This window comes from Anopheles merus, chromosome 3R, assembly GCF_017562075.2.
Source record: "Anopheles merus strain MAF chromosome 3R, AmerM5.1, whole genome shotgun sequence".
NCBI lineage: Eukaryota > Metazoa > Arthropoda > Insecta > Diptera > Culicidae > Anopheles > Anopheles merus.
This window is the reverse complement of record NC_054084.1, coordinates 3,652,546-3,665,708: the sequence shown is the minus strand read 5'-3', so window position 1 is coordinate 3,665,708 and position 13,163 is coordinate 3,652,546. Positions and strand designations below refer to the sequence as shown.

The 13,163-nt window shown below is 50.2% G+C and overlaps 5 protein-coding genes across 9 annotated transcripts; 2 read left to right on the top strand and 3 right to left on the bottom strand.

Moving 5' to 3' along the window:
- Positions 1–297: 297 nt before the first annotated feature.
- On the bottom strand, positions 298–2,199 carry LOC121597849 (glucose-6-phosphatase 3). 2 transcript variants are annotated; one of them, XM_041924035.1, is made up of 6 exons: positions 2,056–2,199; positions 1,800–1,964; positions 1,546–1,731; positions 1,190–1,484; positions 999–1,114; positions 298–911 (listed from the first exon to the last, which is right to left on the bottom strand). In XM_041924035.1, the coding sequence occupies exons 1-6, from the start codon at positions 2,061–2,063 to the stop codon at positions 677–679; spliced, it is 1,005 nt and encodes a 334-aa protein (XP_041779969.1). In that variant the 5' UTR covers positions 2,064–2,199; the 3' UTR covers positions 298–676. The 2 variants fall into 2 exon arrangements, with proteins under 2 accessions (XP_041779969.1, XP_041779968.1); XM_041924034.1 differs by having other exon boundaries at positions 2,060–2,199.
- Positions 2,200–2,396: 197 nt separating this feature from the next.
- Positions 2,397–8,434, top strand: LOC121597845 (histone-lysine N-methyltransferase eggless). Of its 4 annotated transcripts, none has more exons than XM_041924024.1 (9): positions 2,397–2,483; positions 2,731–3,177; positions 3,273–3,803; positions 3,869–4,215; positions 4,299–4,431; positions 4,490–4,630; positions 4,690–4,976; positions 5,069–7,097; positions 7,200–8,434. In XM_041924024.1, the coding sequence occupies exons 2-9, from the start codon at positions 3,057–3,059 to the stop codon at positions 7,685–7,687; spliced, it is 4,077 nt and encodes a 1,358-aa protein (XP_041779958.1). In that variant the 5' UTR covers positions 2,397–2,483; positions 2,731–3,056; the 3' UTR covers positions 7,688–8,434. The 4 variants fall into 4 exon arrangements, with proteins under 4 accessions (XP_041779958.1, XP_041779959.1, XP_041779960.1 ...); XM_041924026.1 differs by lacking the exon at positions 2,397–2,483 and having other exon boundaries at positions 2,635–3,177; positions 7,200–7,360; positions 7,481–8,434; XM_041924025.1 differs by lacking the exon at positions 2,397–2,483 and having other exon boundaries at positions 2,632–3,177; positions 3,285–3,803.
- Positions 7,113–9,188, bottom strand: LOC121597848 (MTRF1L release factor glutamine methyltransferase). Its single transcript, XM_041924033.1, has 2 exons — positions 8,458–9,188; positions 7,113–8,385 (listed from the first exon to the last, which is right to left on the bottom strand). Exons 1-2 carry the CDS (start codon positions 9,055–9,057, stop codon positions 7,924–7,926), a joined length of 1,062 nt encoding a protein of 353 aa, XP_041779967.1. The 5' UTR covers positions 9,058–9,188; the 3' UTR covers positions 7,113–7,923.
- LOC121597852 (protein C10) lies at positions 9,189–10,279 on the top strand. Its single transcript, XM_041924040.1, has one exon. It carries the CDS (start codon positions 9,541–9,543, stop codon positions 9,889–9,891), a length of 351 nt encoding a protein of 116 aa, XP_041779974.1. The 5' UTR covers positions 9,189–9,540; the 3' UTR covers positions 9,892–10,279.
- A 107-nt stretch (positions 10,280–10,386) lies between these two features.
- Positions 10,387–13,141, bottom strand: LOC121597847 (FAS-associated factor 2). The gene is made up of 2 exons (XM_041924031.1): positions 11,222–13,141; positions 10,387–11,151 (listed from the first exon to the last, which is right to left on the bottom strand). Exons 1-2 carry the CDS (start codon positions 12,368–12,370, stop codon positions 10,981–10,983), a joined length of 1,320 nt encoding a protein of 439 aa, XP_041779965.1. The 5' UTR covers positions 12,371–13,141; the 3' UTR covers positions 10,387–10,980.
- Positions 13,142–13,163: the final 22 nt, after the last annotated feature.

Below are 13,163 nucleotides of genomic sequence, written 5' to 3'. Positions count from 1 at the left end.
GCGTTGCAACCATGTCATGTTCAAGGTTCTGTCCGTGCGTAACACTGCACACATAACATGAACCGAACCTGGCGGTACGAATGCAACGCGGAAGTGGTTTTCAACAAACTGGTACCTGATCACCGAAAGGTAAGATTTCACAGATGATGTTTTTTAGCTTGGAATTGATTGACTTCTTGGGTTTCACTCGACAACGAAACCCTTCTCGCTTTGTTCTGTCTCTGAAGGATTCATACTTTACTCTATCTCTATTTAAGCATATTTCGGACCATCTAAATCAATATCGTAGTCATGGACGATTTTAACAAGCAGCATTTTTGAATATTTTATGGAAAAAATACCATAATAAACAGTTGTTTTAGAATTTAGAGATCAACACGAGCAGGCGTTTTATGTTGTAGGTGAATGTAGTTGTGCGAGGCAATTGTAGATTCACTAGTAATTGTTGTAGTAGTTGTTGATTGCTGGTGGTGCTACCTTTGTCGGTAATCTGTTTGAGCGCTTTTTATCCTCTACTTTGCTACGGTTGTTAATTGATATGTGATGGAATGAAAAAATGCATAGTGCATGCCGCCGGGAAAAGCGTTTTCCCTGGCAGTGTTTCAGGCCTTTCGATGCTGTTTAGGAAAACGACGCTTAATAGCTTACTTATCAGTGGCTGTTTATGCTGGTGCTGTTAGTTCGATTTAGATTTGGTTCTCTCGCTGCGCGACGCACGGATATCTTGGCCGGCCGCTAGTGCCGGTACCCAGCGCAGATAGGCATACGTGAATAGGAAGTAAAGCAGGAAGCTGTATAAAAAGTACACAACCACACCGAAGTTGCGCGGCGTAAAGTCCAATGCTATCCATTCGAACGCCATCATTGCCATTACCATAGGAATACTTAGTTTTACGTTGAGCGGTTTAGCTCTAGGGAAAAGCAAGAAGTACACCGAGACCAATGGGTGAGTTAATAGAGTTACTGCTTTTTGTACATGTTTGCTAGCTTCGACTTACTTTTGAATAGGTCCTACCACCGCCAGTGCCAGTAGTGACCCAGTAAGGCGAATTGCGCTAAACACTAGTGTAGTGGTTGGCTTCAAGTAGAACGGATCCTCGCACCACTTGAAAGCCTGGTGAGTGTATTTAAACCGGGGGTTAGTAGGTGTTAGTGAACTATCTTTAAAAAAAAAACGTCTTCTACTTACCATCTTCACCGCCCACTGCGGATCGATCCCCAACAGCTTTTGGGCCCAGTATAGGGAAAGCATCGCCAGGCATATCACCACTACAAATCCCACTCTCCGCTTGCCCGACTGCTTCGCAATGTATTTTTCAAGCCGATGGGACAGACACACCTTGCTCATAAGGATTCCCAGCAGGATTCCGAAGATGCACTGATGAAGGAAATGGCATCCGAAGTACATGCGGGAAATCGATATGAAAAACAGCGTGCTGTAGTAGACGAAGCGCAGCGACACTCTGGCGAACCTTCCGTACTTCCTGTAATGAGGCTGAGTTTACTCTTCCCGTCTTGGAGAGTTTTAATCCCGACTAAACTTACGCTAAATATTCCTCTAGAACTGAGAATATCACAAATAGGTAGGTCGTGGAGGTCATCAAATGACCGGACGGATTACCCGGGCTTGGTTCGCAAGTAAGCTCATTCTGATAAATCTTAGGACGGTTCAGGGAGGAGAACTCCTTCGTCTCGTTCAGCCACCAGAAGGGACGATCTTCGGCGAGTATCCTGCAAAGAAAAGAAAAATGTCAAACTGTGCAGCAAAAGAACCACAGGAAGCCACGAATGTGCCGTACCACTTGACGATCGTGTTGGCGTACTCCGTCAGCAATACACTGAGCAGCAATTTCGAATAGAGCGTCGTGCTGAGACCAGCTACGACCGGTATGACGGTGAGAAATAGCACCTTCGGATCGAACGCCTTCGTAACGGCTGCCAGAAAATCTTCATACTGAGAAAACCTTTACCGCAACACAAAACAAAGCAGAACGTTCGCTTAGTACCGGTATGCCTACGAAAGGGCTGGTTGGGGCTAGCAGTCTCGATTCTTACTTACACATCCTGGACGTAAATGATTTGGTAAATCTCACGCTTTAACAAATAACCGTACAGTTTCATAACTACCCCTAGCAAAATGGGTTACCAATGTGGGTGTTGCTGCCAAGTGCTAATGCTTTGCCAACACCCATCAACAAGCGCGCGAGCTATGACAACTTGATTTTTCTGTGCCAATTTCCGAGAAGACATCCAGTACCCAGCCAAAGCAGAAACAACTATTTCTACGTCCTAGTCCTAGTAACCGGGGAAAAACCGGGGGGGAACTAAAAGAAGGGATGTTTCGTGCCGTAACGAGGAGGGAGAAAACAAGGCGTTCGAGTGATTCGGGAAGACAACAATTTCTAAAATATTGGCAGGATAAAAAGGAACAACTTTTTGACATCGAAAAATCAATACAATCTCCGCCCAGCCATGCGCACCTGGTATGAAGAGCACACCAATCGAAGGAAATGCGATTCGTTGAATTTATAAATACAGGGTTACTATTGCAGGGATTTCGTGGCGGTGGCAACTTCGGAGCGATTTTTCACGCGGAGTGTTTATGTATTCATGTCGCAAGCGTTATTTTCACCGTTTACTGCCTCATTACTAATGTTCGAAATTCTACTTTTTCTTCTAAAATTATGTTTGTTTTCATTTCGACACCTATTTGCGGCACCGGTTCGGCAGAGTTCTCACGTGTAGACGCACCTGAATAGCTGACACCGAGTTGCTTTGTGTTGCACTCAAATGTCAAACGCAGATGTCAGTGTATTGGTGAGAAAAGCATTGTGAACTGACCTGTATAGCCGGGACTGTTGTTTGGTACACGCTGAAAAAGCATCATTTGCATTGTGCATTTTGCAAGAGTCGCTGTTGTTGAGTTTCGGAAACATTGCTAGAATATTTGTATAACCCCAGTTAAGTGGCTCAGCCCTGGCATGCATTCAATTGTTTGAAATAATTGTGATCACACGAAGAAGCATTCTAAACACACGATTGATTAAGCAGAAAAAATGGACAAGGATACCAATCCGTCCGCCATAATTTCCCTCGAATCGGATGAGGAGATGGAAACGAATGCTGAGTCGGAAGCGACTACAACATCACAGCCCGAAAAGGAACCAGCAACTAAAGGTATTAATGTTTGCAGAACACTTCCTCGGAATGACTATTCTTAACCTTACTTTATTGCTTATCGGAGTTTTCCTGCCCTTCCTAAACGTTTTAAGTTACTATTACAGAATCTCCCAGCACTGAAAATGTGTCAAGCCCGTCGACAGCTCCTGATAATGCTAGTGTTGTAGAAAATGCGAAGGATTCCGAAATAATATGCATTGATGATGATGAGAAGGAGCCTAGCGTACAGGGGACTCCTGAAGAGAAAGCACCGGAAGAAGCTTTGCCAACTGCAGAACCAAAGTCACAACCTGAACCAGTGCCAGAATCGCAAGCGGAAAAAGAACCAGAATCGCAAGCGGAAAAAGAGCCAGAATCACAAGCAGAAAAAGAACTCAAATCGGCAACAGATAAAGAAAAAGAACCAGGATCAGACTCAACAAAAGAACCAGGATCAGACCCAACAAAAGAACCAGGATCAGACCCAACAAAAGAACCAGGATCAGACCCAACAAAAGAACCAACAGCACCAGAACCAGAATCAGAATCTAATGACACTGTACCACCCCTGGAAACGGAAAATGCGATTAATGATGGAGATGTAGAAATGCAGGAAGTGGTCCAAAAGGAGGACGAAGAGAAAAGTAACGCCAAAGCATAGAATTTGCCCATATCTACGTTTGAATCCTAAAATCGTACACATTTTTAGTTTCAGATAGTCAACCGGCTGAACCGCCAGCACCGGCCTCAGATGGATCGCAGTCAGTTGCCATGACGGATGCAAATAACAAGCAAGCTGATGATGAAACTGCAAACGAACAAGCAGACAAGCAGAACAAACAGCAGGAACCCGTCGTAACCAATGGCAACGCTGATCAGCCGAAGAAGAGCAAAAAACCATGCGCACCCAAATGTTGCAATACGGCGTGCAAAAAGAAAAATGTACAGTTTTGTGACGCTCCCGAGTTTGCTCTGAGCTTGTACAAAGTCCCTCACAGTATTCAAGTGCAGCACTTGTGTTACGATTGCTTTGAAGAGGCGGTTTCTCGCTACGAGGTAAGTTGTGCCTGAAGGGGCAACAAGTTCAATTAGGATTTTATGTATGATTTTTTTTTTATATACATATTTAACACATATAGACACTGTCCGGATTGCTGGTAAATCATCAACCTTTGCTCTTGCACGACAACCAGCCGGACGTATCGGAGATACTTATGGTGTTGGATAGCAGCGATGAGGAAGACGAGGATACAGTAATAGAGCGAAAAAATGGTAAGCATTCATAGATCATTATGTATCCCGTTTTACGTTTTATGAATGTTCACTGTAGAGCCGGTCCTGCCAGCCGAAGCGGTCTCGTTGGTCGAATCCGATCTGGACGATGTCATCTACAAGTTGTATGGTTCGTTGTGCTTAGACCAAATTAAATGGTCAAACTCGATCCTGCTGCATGAGGCTGAACAAAATCAAGGTACGGTTTTGTAAATGGCAACTTACGATGAAAAATTTAACGTGAGCTTGTTTCCACAGCAACTTCGGATCGCATCGAAGCACAAATGAAAACGTTAAAATCGGCATTTCAAGACATTCAAAACAATATCTACAGCGTTCGCACGACCAAGATTGATAAGCCGGAGCTCATAATCGAGGACGATGCAACGAGTGAACAAATTGCCCACGAACGCTTCCGGAGCATGTTGAGCAAAACGGAAACGCTGCACCGGGAACCGGTTCAGGTGGGCTGCCAGTACTTTGGTGTAAGAACAACCGTGCTCGCCAGCTGGACTGAATGTAAGGTGCTGGAGGTAAAATCGGATGTAAGTATTGAAACCCATTAATCAGTCAGGTAGTTCAGTCGCGTTACTTCCATCCCTTCAAGTCGCTCTTTATCTCATTCTTTCTACGATAGATGTATACGGTACGTTTTCTAACCGGCGACCCAAAACCTACGGTCATTACGGCAAAGCATCTCGCCTATACAACGCCTCCCAACGTGAAGCTGCTGCTAGGTACACGCGTAGTCGCCCGAACCAGTTCCCCCACCCAGGACGGAATGAACCGTACGTTTTATGCGGGCACAGTACTGGAATCGTTAAGCAGCTACAACAAGTACCGGTACCTCATTGTGTTGGATTCGGGCCACCCGCAGTACTCACCGTTCACGGATGTGCGCGTGGTGTGCGATCAGTCCAAACACGTCTGGGACGATGTGCATCCCCACTCGCGTGAGTTCATTAGAAACTACATGCTGAAGAGCGGATCGGTCCGCCCGATGGTGCAAGCGCACCGGGGCCAGCGAATGATGGTCGAGATCGACGATAAATGGTTCCAGGGCACTGTGCTCGAAACCGACAGCAGTCTGGTGCGCCTTTACTTCTCGGGCATGGAGAGGAAGGAGTGGATTTACCGTGGCTCGAGCCGGCTGGCACCGCTGTACCGCGAGGTGAACACGGGCCACGCACCGAACAACAAGTTCTCCAAGTTCCAAAAGCGCAACGAACCATCGATCGAGTACATTACGCTGGAGGACGACGACAGTGAGCAGCCGCCGGAGAAGAAGGCGGCAACGGTCAATCACCAACCAGCGCCCAAGATGGACACGCCGAACCGGGCGACGGCTCGCAAGAGTACGGCAAACCGGACGCTCAACAACCACAACAACATTAACAACAACAACAATAATAATGTCCCCGTGTCGCTGAACCGGAACACCATCTACATCGATTGCGACCAGGACCAGTCGAACGGTAGAACGCTGCTCTACACGACCAAAAACTATCGTGGCCCGCGAAAGTTTGTACCGCACAACTGTGGCCCGAGCTGCCCGTACAAGGGTGGCAAAAACTTACGCTCGTACAATCTGCTGGCCCGGCCGCTGATCACTGGCTGGGAGCGGCACAAAACGGCCGCGCGAGGCCAGAAAAAGTCCGTCGTGCTGTACCGTGCGCCCTGCGGCCGGCGGCTGCGCAATATGGCCGAACTGCACCAGTATCTGAGGGTGACCGATTCCCCCCTGAACGTGGAGCACTTTGACTTCGATCCCGATATCCGAGCGCTGGCAACGTTTAAATCGGAAAACGTCTTCTTCGAATGCACCGATCTGTCGTTCGGGCTCGAGCCGATGCCGGTGCACTGCGTAAACAACTACGACAACAAGCAGCCGCCGCCGTGCGAGTACTCGACCGAGCGCATCCCCACCGAAGGCGTCAACCTGAACCTGGACAAAGAGTTCCTGTGCGGGTGCGACTGCGAAGATGACTGCATGGACAAGAGCAAATGTCAGTGCTGGCAGTTGACGCTGGCCGGCGCCAAGTACGGCTTAAAGGAGAACCAGGACATCAACACGGTGGGCTACCACTACAAGCGGCTGATGAGTCATCTGTCGACCGGCATATACGAGTGCAACGTGCAGTGCAAGTGCAAGAAGGACAAATGTCTCAACCGGGTGGTGCAGAACTCGCTCCAGACGAAGCTGCAAGTGTTCAACACGCACAACAAGGGCTGGGGCATCCGCTGCCTGAACGATGTGCCCAAGGGCAGCTTCATCTGCATCTACGCCGGCCATCTGCTGACGGAGGAGACGAGCAATCGCATCTGCGACATGAGCGACGACAAGTCGGGCGACGAGTACTTTGCCGATCTGGACTTCATCGAAACGGTGGAAAAGAGCAAGGCGGACTACGAAGCGGAAGCGTACCAGTCGGATAGGGAGGACTCAACGCCGGCCGGCAATGCGAACGATTCGGACGCATCGGAGGATGCAATCGAGAACGGGCCATCCACGTCGGCGCACGACTCGGACGAGGAGTACACGACGAAAAGCAAACCGAGCGGAACGGTCGTCAAGACGCGGGCCCAGCTGCGAAAGGCCAGCACTACGGAGCGACCGAATGCGGCCATGTTTGGCAAAAAGTCATCCAACGACGGCGTAAATGATGGTAAGCGAAACAAGCTTAGTGTGTTACGAGTAATATTATTGCTTTGCACGAAAGGCATATTTTGTTTCTACACACACTTTGCCTTTGGCTTTACTTACACAGAGCAAGAGTGCGTCAATCTGATACCGAATCCCGAGATGGACATGATGGACGCGTCCGGCGGACCGAACGATGAGTCGCTGTTCCGCAAGCTGTACGGCGAGAATGAGCATATCTACGTGATGGACGCGAAAAAATCGGGCAACCTTGGCCGGTACTTTAACGTGAGTAGAAATGGCGCTGCCTTTACTTCCTACGATGCAAACGATTTAACTGTCTTTTTATTTTATGTGTTGGCTACCCTGTGCTCTTCCATCTTCGCCCCCCTCCCTTCCACACCACAGCACTCCTGCAATCCTAATCTCTTCGTCCAGAACGTGTTTGTCGATACGCACGATCTGCGGTTCCCCTGGGTAGCGTTCTTTGCGGAGCGTAACATTACAGCCGGTACGGAATTAACGTGGAACTACAATTATGACGTGGGTTCCGTCAACGGAAAGCATCTAACCTGCAACTGTGGCGAAAAGGGCTGCAAGGGCCGATTGCTCTAATAAGTTATTCGTTTCTATACGAGAATAAAGCTTTTTTTTCGAGTGTAGCCAGAGGAGTAAGGCTGCCAAAGAGAACGAGATAGATAGATAGAGAGAGAGCAATGCCATACCATGCCACTCGAAAACGTATAATTTAACAGACATGTTGACACTGCAATTATCTGCACTATGTTCCTGTTTATGCTCAACTAACACATTTGGGGCCTTCTAACAAAATGCCCGTCCCGCCCGCCCGTCTATAGCTTAGCAATTTCCACGAAGCGATCCTTCTGGAACAGATCCTTATACGATGCCAAAAACCGTAATCCCATCAGTTCGCCGTGCTTCGAGAGAAACTCCTCTATTATCGGTGGATGTGCGCTGTCCACCTCCAGCCACAGAACGCCATCCTTGGCCAGATGTCGGCCCGCTATCCGCAGGATGGCCTTTATCACAGTCAAACCATCGTTTCCGCCGTCCAGCGCGCGCAGATCCTCGTAGATCTTCACCTCCGGATCGAGCGTGGGAATGAGCACCGACGGCACGTACGGCGGGTTGCTAACGATCATGTCGAACTTCTGCCCGCCCAGCTCCGCCGGCAGATCGTCCACCACTTTGTGCTTGAATATACGCAAACGCTCGTGCAGGCCCACCGTTTCGGCGTTCTCGCGTGTCAGCTCACACGCATACCGGCTCTGGTCGATCGCGATTGCAGAAGACTGTGTACAAAGGAGAGGAAATAAAAGGCCGTTTTAACAACGCTGGCAACAAAATAACACTATTCATCTCACCTTGGGGGCGTGCTTAAGGAGCGAAAGACTTATTGCGCCCGTACCGCATCCGATCTCCAGAAAGAGCGTCTCCCGCTGCGTGTCCATCTGCTGCAGTATCAGCTCCACGAGCTCCTCCGTTTCCGGGCGCGGTATGAACACCGGCGGCACCATCTTCAGCGTCAAATCGCGAAAGTCCCACTCGCGCACGATGTACTGGATGGGCATTCGAGCCAGCCGGCACTGGCAGAGCTGTTCGATTTTTGCCATCTGCGCTTCGTTCAGGGCCGAGTTTTGATGGTTGCCCACCTCGCCCGGCCCGGACAGGTCGAGCACGTGTGCAATGATGTTGACGATGGACGTTTCCGGCTCGGGGATGCTTTCCGACTCGAACCGCTGCATCCACCTTTCCTGGGTGCCCCGTACCGTGCTGGTAGTGGTGGTGGTGGTGTTGGTGGCTGAGAACAGGCTCGTCGGTGCGGTAGAACCCGCGCTGGTACTGCTAGCGCAGCACAGTTGGAGCAGTGGCCGGTGGTGGTGGTCCGTTTGGCCAATGCCGCGTGCAAGCATCTTGACGCCCATCCGTGCCGCAACCCGCGTGGAGCTCGACGACAGCAACATCGTGGGCGCGTGGTGTGGGTGGGGTTTGTGCTGAAGCGAAAGCCGTAAATTAAAAGGTCGAAAAACTCACAATAACGGTAACGGGTCGCGTTTCATCTTTGCGCAATCGATCGGTACGGCGAGCAGTTCGCAATGTTTTGCAATCAGCTGACAAGTGTGCTGCAGTGTTGCCAGCTAGATAAGTTGTTCGTGTTTAAAATGCAGTTGGGGAGATTTTGTGATTTTGTTTCCTTCGAGGTGATTTACGATAAACGTTTTATCTATTTGTATCGTAAATTAAAAGCTGCATAAAAATATCCATGAAAATAATTAAAAAAACAACCGAAACATGTACTGTCTGGCAGCACTGGCACACCCACCGATCTGACAGCTACGCTTCAACACACCAACACAGTCACAACGAGAAAAAGCAAGATTGTTTATTTCTTTGTGCAGTGGACAATAATAACAAATCCATCGCAGCAGTCGCCCGTTCGCCACACCATGTCGTATCTATCGAATTTTAACGCCGAAACGGGCAAAACCATACTGGTGGACATCCTCAAAACGGTCAACCAACCGGACAACTCGAAAAAGCTCGCCGAAGCCAAGGCCAACTCCGGCAAGGAGATGATCAAGATGATGCAGAACGTCTTCCCGCTGGTGATGCAGATCCAGATCGAGGTCATCAAGGACTACGGCTTCCCGGGCAACCGGGAGGGGCTGGTGCAGTTCGAGCAGATCATTCGCGAGTTCGAGCGGGAGGAGGTGGACATTGCGCGGCTGCGGGCACAGATACGCTCGATCTATCTACCTCCGATCAACATTAACAGCACCAACGACGTGCTGATATAGGACTGTGGACGTCTCCAGCGAGACTCCCGGAAGACGGTGCATTTAAGACTGAGGATTAGGACGGTCGGACGGCCAGCGACAACCCTATACAACTGCCAGTGTGTAGTATTAATGCAGCGAAACCATATTTACGGTCTAATTTACAGTGACGTGGCCATGCGGCAGAAGTATTGGATAGTTCCAGCGTAAGGTTAAATGGTCCTAACGTAATGGTTTTCTATACTTTTATTACTCTAACCGTACTTCGTAGCTTCTTCCGTTTTTTTTTTTAATTATTATAAGTGATATCTTATTTACATCGTTCTTGCGTATGTATTGCGTATGTATGGCGTAAAACAAATAGCGCCGTTGTGTATTTTATGGTTCAAAATAAAAGGAAATAAATCGATTTTATTCACGCGTATTCAGTTCTCTATACAGCCAAGCCGTACGCCCTAGAGGGCGATCTTCAAACGAAAGAACCCATACAGCGAACTGTAAAAAAAACATTCGATAGAGACTATTTATGCTTCTGTATTCTAGCTGAATGTACAGTGTTAAGAGTTTCACGTAAGCAACAAATAAGTATTCACAATTACTACCATTTGGTATTGTAAACGTTCTCTTTTCTCTTTCTCTTTGTCACCGCACGCCGTCCGCGTTGGCCACCACGCCTCGTGCTTTCTCTACACAAACACACTAACACACACACATACACAAGTTGTTGCGCTTCAAGCTAAGAAAACGGATCTTCTTAAAAATTAAACGCCTTTTTTCTCCGATTTGTCTTGCGCTTGCCCTCCTCCTGCTCCGTTTGCTTTCGAAAAGAACTAGAAAAAGGAATCGCACTCACAGTGGCCGTCTACTACAAGGTGTATATGTTGTAGCTGCGGGTTCATCCGTTGCGCCATCCCCACGACCATCGCGAGTTGAACCCCCCCAATTCTTCCTCCTGTCTGCCGGTCCTGTGGCAGCTGGCAGTGCGCGAGTAGCATTAACGGTTCAAAAAGCAAATCGGTGTTAACATCGCGCGGTGTTTGCTTCTGGTGGTGCCGGTGGTGGTCGTGGTGGTGGTGGTGATGGTGTTCCGACAATCCCTTCTTTATCACACTACGCCTCCAGATCGGCGACGAACAGTACCTCGCGGTTCTTCAGCCCCGACAGCAGCAGCGTCTGTCCCGGCTCGTCGCCCGAACATTTGATCACGCGCTTCGGGAAGTTGGTGGTGATTTCGAACGAGTCGGGCGCATCCGGGTGGCAGAAAATAAAGTGGTAAATATCCTGCAAAAGAAGCATGATCGAAGCATGATTAGGTGCGGTTCACGGGCTGGTGCACTCGGCGCGTTCTTACCCTCATTGTGTCGGTGCTTCTAAACCTTCTCTCTAACCGCAGCCCGCTCGGCAGCTTGAACACTATGCTGATCGTGTCGGGCGCACCGGCTTCCGGTTCCGAAGGCACTAGCTGGGCCAGATCGAGCTTTAACCGTTCGATGTCCTCCTTGCGCTGCTGCTCGGCCGCCTGTTCCGCCTCGATCGCGGCCTGGATGCGCATCGCCTCCTCCCGCTCCTGCTGCTTCCGGCGCTGCTTCTCCTGATCGGCCTGCAGCGAGCGCTGGTACGCTTCGTCCTGCTGCTGGCGCAACGTTTGCGTCAGATCGCGCTCGAGCCGATCCTGGCGGGCCTGATTGAGCCACACCTCGTTATCGTTCACCACCGTGTCCATCCGGCGGATCAGCTCCTCCGCCGAACAGTCACCCTCCAGCCGGCCCATAATGATCATCTTGTTCGCCCGCATGCCGATGATGAGCAGGGTCGGGTGCGTACGGACACTGACCGTCGTCGCCACCCGTTTGCCCTCGTGCGAGGCCATATCGCAGCCCCAGAACAGCATCCGCCGATTGACGTACTCGATCACCAGCGGGTCGGACAGGGCGCCGCGACAGAACGCGACCGCCTCGGACGTCGCCTCGGAATGCAGATAGACTAGCAGGAAGCGCAGCTCGTTCTTCGCATCGTTCAGTGCCTGCGAGTACGTGCCCTGGTAAAACACCGGATGCTCCGGGTACTTTTCATTGTACGTTTGAATGAACTTCAGCACGTCGCCGAGCGGATCGGCCGGAATGCTTTCCTGGTCGCGGAACAGCCCCAGGATCGACGACAGCAGCGACGAGAACGCGCTGCACCAAAAGTTTACCATGTAGTTAAACATGTACCCGATCACGCCCGCAATTCCGCCCGGCTCGCGCGACGGGCTGGTCCGGGCGCTGGAGAACACGTGCTGCAGGAAGCGATCGTTAATGACGGCGGGCGCCCGGGACTCGGTGGCGTACGCCGACGGGCGCCCCTCGCGTATGTTTAAATGCTCCTGAAAGGCGATCTCCAGGTCCCACTGGTGGCGGATCAGTATGTCGCGGCACACGTTCATATCGTCCAGCCCGGTAATGTCCTGAAACTGGAGCACCTTTTCCGTCTGCTCGTTCGACAGCCCATCGTTATCCATGCTGGTGGTGCTGGTGCGCTCGTGCCGTCGTTCGGTGGTCGTGCCACAGCCGTTTCGCCCGAACGCCAATCGTTTCCGCTTCGTTGATGGATGGCCGTCTGTGATGTGTGATCACCTGTGCTAACAAGCTGCGTACGGTGGAACTACCACTCCACTGCCACTCCACACTTGCGCTGCACTCTTCTGGCCAACAGAAGGGCGGATTGACGGGCTGGAGCAATATTTGCCACCACTTTCATCAACCAAACATCCAACCGACTCGGGAGTGTACTTTTTCACCAGCGGCCTCTTCCTACTCCTCTTCTTGCGGGTGTGCAGCAGTGTTATCAACGGTGGCCTCGTTACCTTCTCCCCCTCCGCAGGCTGTCTCCTCGCAGCACTTCTCCTTACGTAATGTGGCAAGGATAATGGACAAATCAATGCGAACCGTGGCAACGGACAGGAACCACCGTGCGGAATCGGTTTTGGTGTCGCACCGAATGGAGCGAGTCGAGTAATCGCTGCGATTGCACTCCTCTCTACGACGACTGCCTACCGAAGAGTCGCCCCCGTTGGCTAATCCGTCCGACCTACTGGCGTGTGGGCAGTGTAGAAAACTGGCACCGAATTGAAGCAAGAGTCGTCGGTGCGCAGAAGACAACCTTCTTTACGCCGAACAAACCGAGTGCAATGTAAAATCCTACACAATGGAATAGAAATCACTTTGCTTTTTCTTTTCTTTTTCGTTTCTAAATTGCTAGATTTAGAAATTTTGACAAAAGTTTGACAAGTTGTACGACAACGAAGCGGGTAC